Here is a 12,756-nt window from a genome sequence, read left to right on the forward strand (position 1 = left end):
GCGGCCTTTTACAAGAACTTCAGATGCCAGCAAAGATGTTTCCATGGACCTGCGATGGAGCAGCAAAGTGGATGAGCAAAGGGCCAGCAGGGATTAGGGGACACCAAGCCCAGAAAGGTCACTCCTAGGGCTTGCCACAGAGTCATGACCCAGATAAGTTGGATTCAGGCAGAAGGCTGGTCTTGGTGAGGTTCATCCTAAGAAGACATGTAAAGAGTGGCAGGTCAAGCCACACGTGTGTGATTTACCAGGGTGACGCCTGAGGAGGTGTGAGACACTGAGCAACAATAAAAGAGCAAGGTTCTTGAGAAAGAGAGGGGAAACTGAACACCCACATCTTCCTATCTGCGGTCCTCAGAGGTACAGAGGGACAAAAAGTAGTTGCAAGCACCTAGAAGTCAAGTAAAAGAAGAGAAATGTTCTCTTGCTGTTTAAACAAGATCAGATTGTGTCAGCCCTATCTAATGGGTAAGAAGTAGGGATCATAGGTTCTTGACTTTAGCAAGGCTTCTGAAGCGTTTCCTTAGCAAATGGGCGCAGAAAGCTGTTCAACAACCCTGTGTAAAAGGTGCTTTGGTTAGATAGGAAAAATCAACAGCCTGCACACACAGTGGAGAAGCAACTTGCTGGACAGCAAAGCTGCAGGAGAGCAACCAAGCACAAACAGTGTCACACTGTCACACACACACGGAAAATCAAACATCCCACTGGGATGTGTAAACAGTGTGTAGCCCACAGGGCAGGGGGAAACCTCTGCAGAGCACCAGTGAGAGCCCCACACGCAGCTCCGAGTGCTTTCAAGATGGCTGGGGTCAGGACAGCTGGGGGAGAAGATGTAAGAGGTCCAGAGAACTTGACCTGCAGGAAAAGGCTGAGGTGGCTGAACAGGGAAAATGAGAGCAATAGCCTTCAAACTTACGAAAAAAAGTGCTTTTTTCAAGGAAAAAAAAAAGTGATCAGTATTTGGAATGCAGGGCAGGCAGGTTTCCCAATTGTAAGGAAAGTGAGGGACTTGAACCCAGATCCCACTAGCGTCCAATATATTGTATGGTACAACCCAGAGGGATCTAAGGCCAAGTCCCAGCTGCGCAGCTTTCTGACCCACACACAGCCCACTGAAGACCCACTGCCTACAGCAGTCCCAGCAAAGGAAAACTGGAAAGACTTTGTACACGCAGCTCAAAGATGACTTGGTGTCTTCTCCTTCCTTCTGGGAACCAAGACTCCATGTGAGTCCTTTACCAAGTCAACAGGATTTCTTTTTTTTGTGGCAGGCTGTGGTACTCCTGCTGCGGACTTTCATCAGCCCGGACCAGCCTTGCTCAACTCCTGTGATGAAAAGCCATTTCCTTTCAGAGAAGATGTTCTTTGGGTGCAGGATCTCTCAAAACCAGGGGACAGCAGTGTCTGAATGCTTCTCCAGCAAGGGATGGGCAAAGGCAAATGCAATGTTTTAAATGGGACATGAGCACTCCATTTCCAGCTCTGCCAATGTTTTTCAGCTGCACACTGCACAGATTTCGTCAAGTCACCTTAAAATGAGCAGCAACTTGTTACCTTTATATCCCAGTACAAAAGGAACTGTTTCTTTCCCTTATACCTGAGGGGTGATAACAACCCCACTGGGACTGTTCGGACATGCATACTGCAAGGACTTCAAATAACCAACAATGAACTGATTGTCAAATGGGTGGGTTCCAAACCCAACAGAGGAATGCCTGTTACAAAAACCTTATTTGCTTAGTAACTCAGAGCTGCCTCACTCCACTGAAAGTAAACACAATTTCAGGTATTCATTGCATAAGCTATGGTAAAACAAAAACAAAAAAGGCCCTCTTCATGTACTCAGTTCTCCCTCCTCAGGTGTCCAGTTCTTCTCCTTCCAGTTGCATCTGCCATTTCAGGCCAGCTAAGTTTGCTTGACTCCTCCAGTCCCTTTCAGTTCCATCAGCTCTTCTCCCTTTTTGCTTTTCCTGGAGATGTAGCACCAGCAGAAGCCAGCAAGGGCCAGGAGAAGGATCAGAATCAGAGGTAAGAATAGGATGAAGTTCAGCAATGGTGGAGATGAACAGATCGTAGACAAAACAGTTGACTCTGGAGGAAAAATACAAAAAAAAAAGTGAGACCCTCAAGCTAGTTTGAATTTCCGCTCCTACTGTTTCTATAAGTTACTTTTTTATCACTCTTCCCTCAATCTTCAACATCTACCAATTTTTACAATATTTTCAAGGCTACCTGAGAAGAACTGGAGACAATCCAGGTAACTTGTCTGAATTTCATGCTTTGCAAGGTCAGAGAGGGCCCTGTCTCACTCTCAGCTGAAACATCCCACCAGGAACACAAGGCTCTCCAGCTAATCTGTTCCAGACTGGTCTCAGTAAGGAAAAGTCATGTATCCATCACCCTCTTGCTCCTGCCTGACAGCAGTGAGAGGCAGAGGTCTGCCAGAGGGTGCACCAGCACAAGGAGGGACAAGAGGAAACCAAAGGAATGAGACCTAGAAGTTCCCTGTCCCTCCCCACTCCACACTCCCCAGACACCTACCCCTTCTTGCTCCTGCCACTCTGCTGTCCTATTTGAGCCGTGCTGAGCTTCAGGCAGCTACTGACCCAGCCCTGTCCTCAGCACCTCTAACAGAAGAACTCCCTGGTCAAGGTGAAGGCCACCTGTACTGCTGGTAGACCCTTTGGGTCCTCTGAAGGTCAGCCCCATGCTAACCTGTCTGGTTTTGTCCTGAGCTCCTCACATCCACACGTTAATCCCGACCATTACAATCCACTCTTGACACACAGCTTCCAGCTCCACAGACTGGCCTCAGATGCATGTGGCCTACCACGAAGGGCTGTGCCAGCTTGCTTAGATCTCCTTCATTCATCTCGGTGTTGTTCCTCAGTTCCTCTTTACCCAATACCTGTACATAGATGCTTTGTGCTTGCCCTGCAGAACCACGCTGAGCATGGTCAGTTAGAGCTGGAGCTGCCCCTGGTTATGGGGGTACTTGTATTTCCCTTTGGCATCACCCTCAGACAACCTCCTCTCTGAAACCTGTGAGCCAGAGGGACATTTTCAAGATGCCTGCATCACTGGAGAAGCAAAACAAACAACAAAAAAAAAGAGAGAGAGAGAGAGAAAAAAAGGAAAAAGTATCCAGCTAATCTCTCATATTTTGTGAAGCCATGAAAACCACTTGGCAAAAACACCTACAACAAAATTGGAGGAGAATTTTCCAGCAGTTACTGAGCAATTCTAGCAATTGTTTCTTCACCAGTAACAAGTACAGCAAGAGATCAGGGTGGGTGGGGGGATGGTGAAGGAGAAATCGGTGTGTTATAGGGAGCTGTGATGGACAACAGCAGGAACTTAACAGCAGAGGGAGGGAGCTCTGTCAGTCCCTCACGGTGCAGTTAAATCCAGATTAGCTCTGCTGTAGGTGCGCAGTCTTGTGAGCAGGCTCTGTACATGCCTGTGCTAGGAGCAAGCACAAGGGGGGCACCACGGGGCCCACCTCAAGCCCCTCCACCTCGGTGGGTGCTGGTGCTTGCTGCAGAAACAATAACTCCCTGTAGGCACCAGGACTGGCCTTGATACACCCCAGCTCAGCTGCGTACATGTCTGATTTCACAGTTCGTATTTTTTCCTCCATGCAGGTCATCCGAGCCTCCTTCTTCCCCAACATGAGTACTTTTCCCCTGCCAGTTACCTCCCTAAAAACACTTTCCATGCCTGACTGAAACCTTTCTTTTTATTTATTTAAACTTCTGTCTGCAGAATCCAGCTCATTTCTGCACCAGGCATACACCCCAAGAGGACAGTGGTGGTTTGTAAAGGCCTCACCGGAGATGCCAGAAAAATTACTACAAGATTTCTTTTTCCCCTAAAAAAAGGGGGGAGGGGGGTTAGAATTCTGCCCCAAGTGGTTGGATTAAGAGCAGGGTTTTTGGCACACAATCCTGCAGAGGGCCTGCAATCCAGCAATGCAAGGAAGCAGACGGGAGAGCTCCCTTGGAAGTCAGTAGTACTGTGCTGTGGACCACATCTTACTCTTTGCTGGAGCTCTTTGCACTTCACTTGACCTCCACCTCTACCATTTACAAAACAAGGAACCTGGGGCTCAGCCCTGGCAGATGGACGGGGCTGAAACCTCAGCAGGCCCCCTACACGAACCCCTCAAATTGCTCTCCTCCTGCCCTGCATCCCAGTGCAGCTCAGCCTCCCCAGCATCCAGCCAGATGAGCTCCTTTGTAAGTCCTCCCACCCCAAAAAGCTAAGGGCAAGCAGCCCCCGCCCGCAGGGCACTTACCTCTGGGGATGGCGGTGAGCTGGGTGTACCCCGAGCTTGCCCAGGCCTGCAGCGCCCACTCCCCCTTGCCCCGCTGCTGCCACTCCTGCAGCTGGCAGTGATACAGCCCGGCGTCGCCCACCTCCACGCCGCCCAGCGTCAGGCTGAAGTCGCCGGCGGTGGGGCGGCGGAGCTGCAGCCTCCCCGCCAGCCCCTCCTGGGGGTACTCGATGGAGCCGTCGTGGTGCAGGGTGAGCAGGGCCCTGGGGCGGCCGCCCTCCTCCCCGCGAAACCAGGTGGCGGAGAGGCGGGCGGTGGGCACGTGGGCGTCCCGCAGCAGGCAGCCCAGCGTCACCTCCTCGCCCTCCCTCGCCGAGATGCTGTGGTTGGCTTGCTCCAGGTGCAGCTCGCTCTCTGGGGAGGGAGGCAAGCAGAAAGGGCTCTCAGGGCATTGCATGCTGCTACAGAGACGCTCCCCCGCCTCCAGAAATCTTCTGGAGAAACACGCAGGGGACTTGGATGGCCTGGTGGAAGAGCCTCCACAGGACACCAGGTGGTTTACTTTCCCTCAGGTGTTTTTTCCCCTTTATCCCCCACCCTCTGCTGTAACACTTCCCTCCCAGTAAGCGATAAGGCATCCTTTGCACCAAAAGCTGTTCAGGAAGCTGGAATCCTCCGATCCAGTTTATTTAGGGCTGAAACCCATCAGCCAGGTGGGGCCAAAAAAGGAAGGAACCCACTGCCCTGCACCCCAGGGCGAGAGCAGAGCTAAGCCCTCGAGCCCTGTTTAGGACAGGGAAAGCTTTGTGTCTTGCTTCAGGATGCTGAGGAGCACCAGGAAGAGGCTGCTTCTGTGTTCCCAGCACCGCACCACTGACTGAGCACACCACACGTCAGAGGGGAAAGCAGGAGCTATGGCTCGCTTTGTTGTGAAGCATTAGACCTCTGCTGCTGGAGGCAAAAATACCAGCTTGATTGGTTCGGGAGAATGCAGTAAATCCTCCTAATTCCCTACTTCCCCCTGAGAGGCCCACTCAACAGAGCAAACAACCCCAGAACAACCCCATACAGGAACCACTGCTTCTCCGAAGCCCTGCTGTGGACACCCCAGCCTCCCCCAGGGGCACCCCAGCTCACCGGGCAGCCGGAGCCGCAGCGAGGTCCTCCCCGACTGCCCCTCTCCGAGGCTGTGCCAGCTGTCCCCCAGCCAGCGCCACTCCTGCACACGGCAGTGGTACCTGCCCTGGTCCCTGGGGCTGGCTGAGAGGATCCGCAGCTGGAAAGCCTCTCCGGACACCCGCTGGCTCAGGAACCGGGACCTCTGCGCAGGGGAGCTGAACTCGGCCCCGTACTCCAGCAGGCCGCTGTAGCCGGTCTGCAGGATCTGCAGGGGGGTGGCAGCTGCTGGAGGAGGAGGTAGGAAGTACCAGGTGACGGCCAGCTGAGAGTTGTTCTGGGAGAACAAAATCCTGCACTCGATGCTTGCGTCAGCACCTCCAGCAACCTCCACGGAGCTCTCCTTCGTAGCAACTTGAAGCTTGCTTTCTGAAATGGAGGAACAAAGTAATCCCTGGAGGCTGCAGCTGCCCGTCAGGGTGGCCTGGACCACCATGAGAGGTGGAAGGTTGAGGATGCTCAACATAGATGCTGGAGCAGGAGGGCTAAGGGTAGGAGGCTAAGGGGAGAATGAGCAAATCCACACACTTTTAAAGTGTGAAAGAGGCAGGATCATGGAAACTGAGGCTGCTGTGGTGCTGGGGCTCCGAGGCAAAGCCTGTCTCTGCAGTGAATGTGCCAGCCTCCCGCTCCCATCACCAGGCCCGCAGGTAAGTGACAAGCCCAGCCCACGGCTGTGGAGCTGGTGGACAACAGCAGCCTCATCTCAGAGAGACCATGGAGCCTCTGTGGGTTTTGCCAACAGCCATCATCCGTTTGTGGTGGTGGTTAACCTGAAACCACACACCATGCTCCTGAGTGTCCTCCGTGATTATACCTGGTGGTCATTCAGCTCCAGGCCAAGCAGCCCCTTCCCTACTCCCTGAGCAATGGAAAGGCCACACACAAACAGGTCCTTCTGAAGCTCCCAGCTCCTGCAGGTCACAGGTGACTACCTCCTGTAAAACCTCCTTCTCCCTGTTCCTCAGGCACCCATCCAAAACAAGCAAGCAGATCACTTCAGATGCCATCACTGCCTCTCTTGAGGCCAGCCAAGGCAAAACATCCCATCTGCCGGCCTTTAACACTCCTGCTGGTCTGGAGGAACCAAGGAGGGCAAGAAGCAGAAAAGGGGAGGGCAATGACCCTGGTTGGGGGGCTGTTGTCTTCCAATGCACTTGCCTTTTTCAGAACTTAAAAGGGCACCCAGCCTTGCTCTAAGGACATGCACATCTTCAGAGGAGGGCACAATCTCCCTCCTCAGAGATTTTCAAAAGTCACTAGGACACGGGCCTGGGCAACCTGCTCTTGGTGTCCCTGCTTGAGCAGGGGGCTGGACCAGGTGACCTCCAGAGGTCCCTGCCAACCCCAGCCATGCTGTGATCCTGCGGCCACCGGAAGAAAGCAGGCTCTTAACTTCAGCTGCTCAGCACACAGTTCAGCCTGCTGACATCCAGGAGCTTCGTGCAGGAACCCAGTGTGAGCCCTGCCAAGGGTCTGATGCTGAACTGTCCAAGAAGTCAAAAGTGGAGAGGATCTGTCCTCGTTCCCCCCTCCTGCAGTGACCTTTCACGTAGCTCTGTCCCACCTGGAGCCAGCAGGCTGGACACAAGCAGCATTTAACCCCCTGTAGCACCCACCAACACCCAGTGGTAAATAAAACACTGAAGCAGAAGTCATGAACTCGAGTATCTCTGCGGGCTCCAAGCAAGAGATTTTATGCACAAAGGAACAGGCTGGCAATTTTCGTGATTTGCAGCTCTACTTTCCACAGCCTAGCCTCATCCCATTGCTGCTCGAGCAGCCTCCCTTTCCAGAATTAATCTGCAACTCCTAAATATCCTTCATGGCTCATGCTGCCTTTCATCGAGAGGCAGTGCTAGAGCCAGCAGCCACCTCCTGCAACGTGGGTCTCCCCCTCCCAGCATCACAGTATCCAGTAATGGCTGCAATATGTTTGGAGCCAAATGCCATCTTGTCTTGCTGTCCACTCTGTGTGGATGATCTATGATTATACTTGCTCATCTTCATGCCACTTACACTACTACTGCACATCCACACCAGCAGTTTACTGTCCCCACAGCCTCCAAAGATCCCTAAAATCCAAAGGAGAAAACAGGAGGGGCCACACTGCCTTGTGCACCCTGAGAAGTGACTCAGCTGAGGACAGCCCAGCCATCAGCAGTCCAGCTGCCCTGGTTACTACCGATGGGTTCGAAGGAGCTGCAGAAGGAGCACCCACACCACCACTCACCTGGAGGGATGACCTGTATCCCCACAGCGTTAGAGGTGGCAGAGGCAGTGGGCTGCCCCCGTGGGGTCCTCCAGAGCCCCACCTCGCACCGGTACGTCCCCGCGTGGCCGGACACCGCGCCATGGATGCGCAGCCGGGAGGAGGCGTCCACCTTCTCCAGCTGGGCTTTGCCCTGGAAGTTGACCTGCGCTGGCCCCCAGGACACAGTGCCATTGGGAAGGACCCGCACCAGCTCCTGGTAGCTGCCATCAGGTGGGTTGGGCTGGAAGAACCACCCCACGGAGAGCAGCACCTCCTCGATGAGGCTACTGGCGCTCACTTTGCAAATGAGCTCAAAGCTCTGGGTGTATCTGACGGTGGCCGTCCGGCTTATCAGCGTGGCTCGCAGACCAAGACCTGCTCAAGAGGATGGGAGCCATCAGTGTTAGGGCAGAAGTCCTCCCTGATACCACCCACCACCCCTGCCCCATGCCAGCCCCTAGCCCCATTTTCACTTTGCAAACCTCATCATCACGATGAAACCTCCTTCCCATCTCCCCTCTCCTGAGCTGCATTTTGTTCTTCTAGTCCCAGCCACAGGTCCTGTCCTGTCCCCTGGTCCACCACTCCCAAGTCTCTGTGAAGCTTGGGCAGCCCTGAGTACCCAGGAGAAGCAGCCAGGTGCCAGCACCAGGGGCACATCGTAAAGGAACATCTAAGAAAAAGAGCCTCAAAGGCAGGTCCTGCTATGCCAGAACAGTCCTTGTCTAGCATGACATGGAGACCAAGAATCCCCTACGTGTCCTTCTTGGAGCAGTTTCTCACAAAACCTCCTCCAAGTCGGCACCCTGTTGGAAATGACAGCGACCCCCTGCTGCCCCTTCCCCATCATTAGCTGCTCCGCTAGGTCACCCCCTGGTCCCCAGGAGAAGCAACAGGACCCACAGCTTTTTGTGCCAAGGATCCAACCTCCAAGGACCCAACAACTCCACCTATTCACCCCAAATTTGATCTCAAAGACACCAGGCTAAAGACATACACCTTTTGTTGGCAGCTGCTGCATCTGTCACACTGACATTTGCCAGGGCAAATGCTCTTCCCATTATCACCTACTGAAAACTGGCACATTCACACTCTTGCTGTAAGCAGCAGCTGCGTTGTCCCTGCCAAGGTGAGGCCAGACTCACTGCGTTCCCCAGCCCAGGGATCACTGCAGGTTTTACCCAGAAGAGCCACGAGGACTGACTGACCTATGGGCTTCACATCGACTGTGACGGCCGATGACAGGTTCGTCAGGATGCTCTGAACATCTCCAGGAGCCTTCACCTCTGAAGCAGAGCAGTGGTAGGCACCGCTGTCCTTCGGCCCCACACCGTAGACGGCGAGGACGTAAACTGAGCTGCTTTGCTTGAACGCTCGGAGCTGCCCCAGCCCGGCTCTCTCCTCGTATTCCTTCTTCCAAGCCAACAACCCGCAGGGACCAAGCCTGGCCACTTCCACGCCGTCGAGGAACCAAGCCACTTGGAAGTACCTGCTGCCGCTCCTCTGGGCTCCCAGCGTGCAGTTGAGCTGCAAGATGTCCCCTTCAGACAGGGTGCTCTTGGAGGCGGTGATGCCCACGTGGAGGTCACGGTCTGTGGGCAAACACAAAGTCAAGAGAGTACAGCAGTGGCTGCCCAGAGAGAAACAAGAGGGGGTTCACTATCAAAATGTTTCCTTTTCTGTTAGAAGGGTGATGGGAATGGAAAATGTTCACCACAGAGAGATGGTCTGCAGCCCCCTTAAACCAGAAAGAGGCACAGAGGTGCTCTGCGGCTCAGCGGTGCCCCCCCCGTCCCACACAAAGGGCACGGCTTCGTGCTGAGGTTTGGAGGCAAACCAGAGCACCTCAGCGGCTGCTGCTGGCGGGGCTGAAGCACTTTATGGAAAGCACATTGCCCTCTGAATTTAAACACCACTTCATAAACAGCACGCGAGCAGGAATCCCAGTTGCTGCAGATATGTTCGGCATTCCCAAATATTTGCTGGAGCGTTTATAGAAACCGCCGGCCTGCTCGGCCGCGGTGGGGGCGGCAGTGCCGCGCTGCTGGGCTGGTCCTGCTGAGGGGCCGTGCCATGGCCACCTCTCCTCAGCAGCACCGCCTGCTCTGACGTGAGCACCACGGCGGCCTTGCAGCACCTCCCCTCTACCCTCAGCAGCCACCACAGCATAGATACTGCAAGGTTTCCCTACTTCTAACATGGTGGCATGGCACTGGTACCTGCAGCTGTGTTATTTGAGCCATGCGACAACCCACCAGGGGAACGAGACATCCTCTGGTCCCCACCTAGCAGTGGGGCTCAAAGCCTGACCCACAGCCCCTTCACACCATGTATGCGGTGGCAGAGGCAGGCGTGTGGGCAGAGAAACTTTGTGACACAGCACTGACAAGGCCACTGCTATAGGGCCTGTGGTGCACCAAGAAGCAGGAGCCAAGGGCCTTACCCTGGCTCGTGACCGCCAGCACCGTCTTCTCTGTCTGCCCACGGGAGATGTCCTTCCACGTCTCATCAGGGTCCTCGATCCACTCGGCTGCCTCGCAGTACAGCTGCCCCCGGTCAGAGGGCTCCACTGCCGCGATGGAGAGCTTGTAGGTGGTGTCCCCAACCTTGTCCAGCCGCACGTTCCCCGACAGAAACCTCTGTGTGTAAGATGGCCCCGGCCTCAAGACGAAGTCCTTGGAGAGGGTGAGGATCTCCTCGGCTTGGTGCTCCCCTGCTCCCTGAAGGCGGTACCAGCCGACAGAGAGGTGTGTGTGCTGGGCCGTGGTCTTGGACACCTCACAGGTGAGCTCCACTGCGTCCCCCTCTGCCTGGGTGAGGACCTGGGACCCCATGGAAACCGAGAGGGTGTCCGGGATCACTGGGCACAAGGGGAGAAGCACAGAGAGAAGCCGGTCAGGGGGAAAAGCATTTCTTGGCCTCTATGGGCATCTTGTTGGCCACTACAATAACCACAGCCAAGCCCTGAGGGGTCTGACAGCTATGGGACCTTCTCCCATCCCTTGCCCTGGCTGGAGGGCCATGGCCAGAGCAACCTGCTGAGGTACCCTCTGGGCATCCCAGCCTTGGCCACTCAGGGTTAGGATAGCATTCCCACAGCAGGAATGTGCCATAGACCTGAAGATAAGCACATCTCACCATCTGCAGTGGGAAACCCACCTGCATCCCTACAGGCGGTAGACCCACGTGTGCCCTGGTGTCACCCTGCACACAGAACAGCACATCCTCCCTGGGAGCTCTACCAGCATCTTGACAGTATCAGTAGGAGGATGGAAAATGGAAGTGGAAAAGCCCAAATCAGCACCACCTAGCATGGAGCGAGGCTGCCCTTGGGGACCCACCTGAGAGGTTCGTCTTGGCGCTGTAGCTCCCGAAGTACCTCTCGTCGGTGTTGGGCGTGTGGCACTCGTACTCGCCGGCGTCCCGGTCCTGCAGCTCCTTGATGTGCAGCAGGACGGCGTCCCCCTGCACCCGCTCCACGTAGATCTCCCGGCTGTGCACTCGCTGCGTGTAGATGGCGTAGGGGAAGGAGGGGTCGGCCGTGCTGACGATCTGCACCTCTCGCTCGGGGGCCGAGGGCAGGTAGATGGACCACTGGAAGTTCTGCTCGGCCGGGCCCTGGTAGCCGCTCACCTTGCACCACAGTGTGACGTGGGACCCCCTCACTCGGTAAAGGGGTCCCTTTTGGACAGTCACCACCCGCTGGCCAGCACCCACACCTGTTGGCAGAGAGTCGTCATGCAGGAGTTTGCATGGATGCTACCGGAGGCACCCAAAAGGGCGATGGATGTGGGCGTGCAGGGGATTGTAGTGTAGTACCGAAGTGAGTTATAGCACAGTCTTATTCTGTGAAGCACAAAGCCCCAGGAATTCTGGTGCCCCTTGAATTTGTAAGAACAAGCCCTTTATCAACAGACTTGTGAACTTGCTTCAGGGGAGTCAACAGCCCCCTGCACACCTTCCCATCCCATGCAGTTCCCAGGTGTGATGCTCACTCTGGACTGGTGCTGAGCAAAACACACAAGGGACACGAGCACCAAGACTGAAACCAGTGAGGAGACCAGACCAAGGAAGAAAGCTGGTGGTGGCACAGCCTAAGAATGCTTCAGAAACTCCATCCCAAGAGGTGGGTGGGCAAAGTAACACACCCTTCCCACCCCCTGCACCCCCAACAGCCATGCAACATGGGCCTGTACATCTTCTCACTGAAATCTTGCCAGCATCTGGCATGAGCCCACAGCACCGAAAGGAGCACGCTCCACTGGACCCTTGCCACAGCCACAGAGCCGGAGCATCACGGGGGCCATGCTTACCCTACAGCCTGAGCAAGTCGCTTTGCGGAGCCACCCACCTGGAGCATCCTGTCCCCCCATTTAGGGAGGCAAAGCATCCCCCGGGAGGCAGCCTGTACATCTAGCTTCTGCGGGGTTCCCACCAGCCTTACTTCCCACTCGCCTGCCGCTGAAAGCCCTTGCAGGGCACTCACCCAGGAGGAGAAAGAGGACGAGGAGGAGAGCAGCCACCCTGCGCCACGCCAGCCCCATGGGAACGAGCTCTGCTGGAGTCCTCTCGTACAGAGGCGGTAGAAACCCCTCATGGGTAATGGTGACTGACAGCCACCCCACAATTTTGAAAGCAGCTGGGAGGAAGCTGCCAGCCTCCGGCGGCGGTTTCCTCTGCTTAGAAAAAAGGCGGGGAGAAGTCAGGGAGCAGAGCGTGACATCAATGTGGTGCACCTCTCCAAGGTGACAGCTGGCCCCATGCCACATGGGGCAGGGTGCTGCCCAGGCCACCAGCTGTGACTTCTCTGTTCTGCAGCAGCTCACACACAGCGTGCAGCATGCAGCGAGGCAAAGTGCTTGCCCTCTCCCTTGAGTTGGGGGCCAGGATGGCCCCCACAGGACACGGGGACCCCCAGACCAGCAGCACTCTGATGACAGCAGCAATGCCAGGAGGATGCTGGCCTCAGCACTGGAGGCAGGCGCTGTGGCTGCATCCCCCCACATGTGCATCGCTGACTTGCAGAGGAGGCACTCTCTGAAAGGGT

The 12,756-nt window shown here is 55.4% G+C and overlaps 1 protein-coding gene across 2 annotated transcripts; it reads right to left on the reverse strand.

The window, feature by feature from the left end:
* Positions 1-526: 526 nt before the first annotated feature.
* On the reverse strand, positions 527-12,410 carry CD101 (CD101 molecule). 2 transcript variants are annotated; one of them, XM_068691984.1, is made up of 9 exons: positions 12,196-12,410; positions 11,343-11,428; positions 11,051-11,213; positions 10,153-10,569; positions 8,918-9,301; positions 7,689-8,084; positions 5,417-5,824; positions 4,301-4,693; positions 527-2,094 (listed from the first exon to the last, which is right to left on the reverse strand). In XM_068691984.1, the coding sequence occupies exons 1-9, from the start codon at positions 12,251-12,253 to the stop codon at positions 1,910-1,912; spliced, it is 2,490 nt and encodes an 829-aa protein (XP_068548085.1). In that variant the 5' UTR covers positions 12,254-12,410; the 3' UTR covers positions 527-1,909. The 2 variants fall into 2 exon arrangements, with proteins under 2 accessions (XP_068548085.1, XP_068548075.1); XM_068691974.1 differs by having other exon boundaries at positions 11,051-11,428; positions 12,196-12,407.
* Positions 12,411-12,756: the final 346 nt, after the last annotated feature.

The sequence above is a fragment of the Anas acuta genome, chromosome 1, assembly GCF_963932015.1.
Source record: "Anas acuta chromosome 1, bAnaAcu1.1, whole genome shotgun sequence".
In the NCBI taxonomy this organism is placed as follows: Eukaryota; Metazoa; Chordata; class Aves; order Anseriformes; family Anatidae; genus Anas; species Anas acuta.

Bases quoted from the DNA above. Each gene is read 5' to 3' on its own strand.
- CD101 (XM_068691974.1), bottom strand. From the start codon at position 12,253: ATGGGGCTGGCGTGGCGCAGGGTGGCTGCTCTCCTCCTCGTCCTCTTT. The intron at 4,694-5,416 runs GTGAGCTGGGGT...CTCCCTCCCCAG, and splicing joins GCTGCGGCTCCGGCTGCCCG to AGAGCGAGCTGCACCTGGAG. The intron at 2,095-4,300 runs GTAAGTGCCCTG...TTTTTCCTCCAG, and splicing joins GCTCACCGCCATCCCCAGAG to AGTCAACTGTTTTGTCTACG.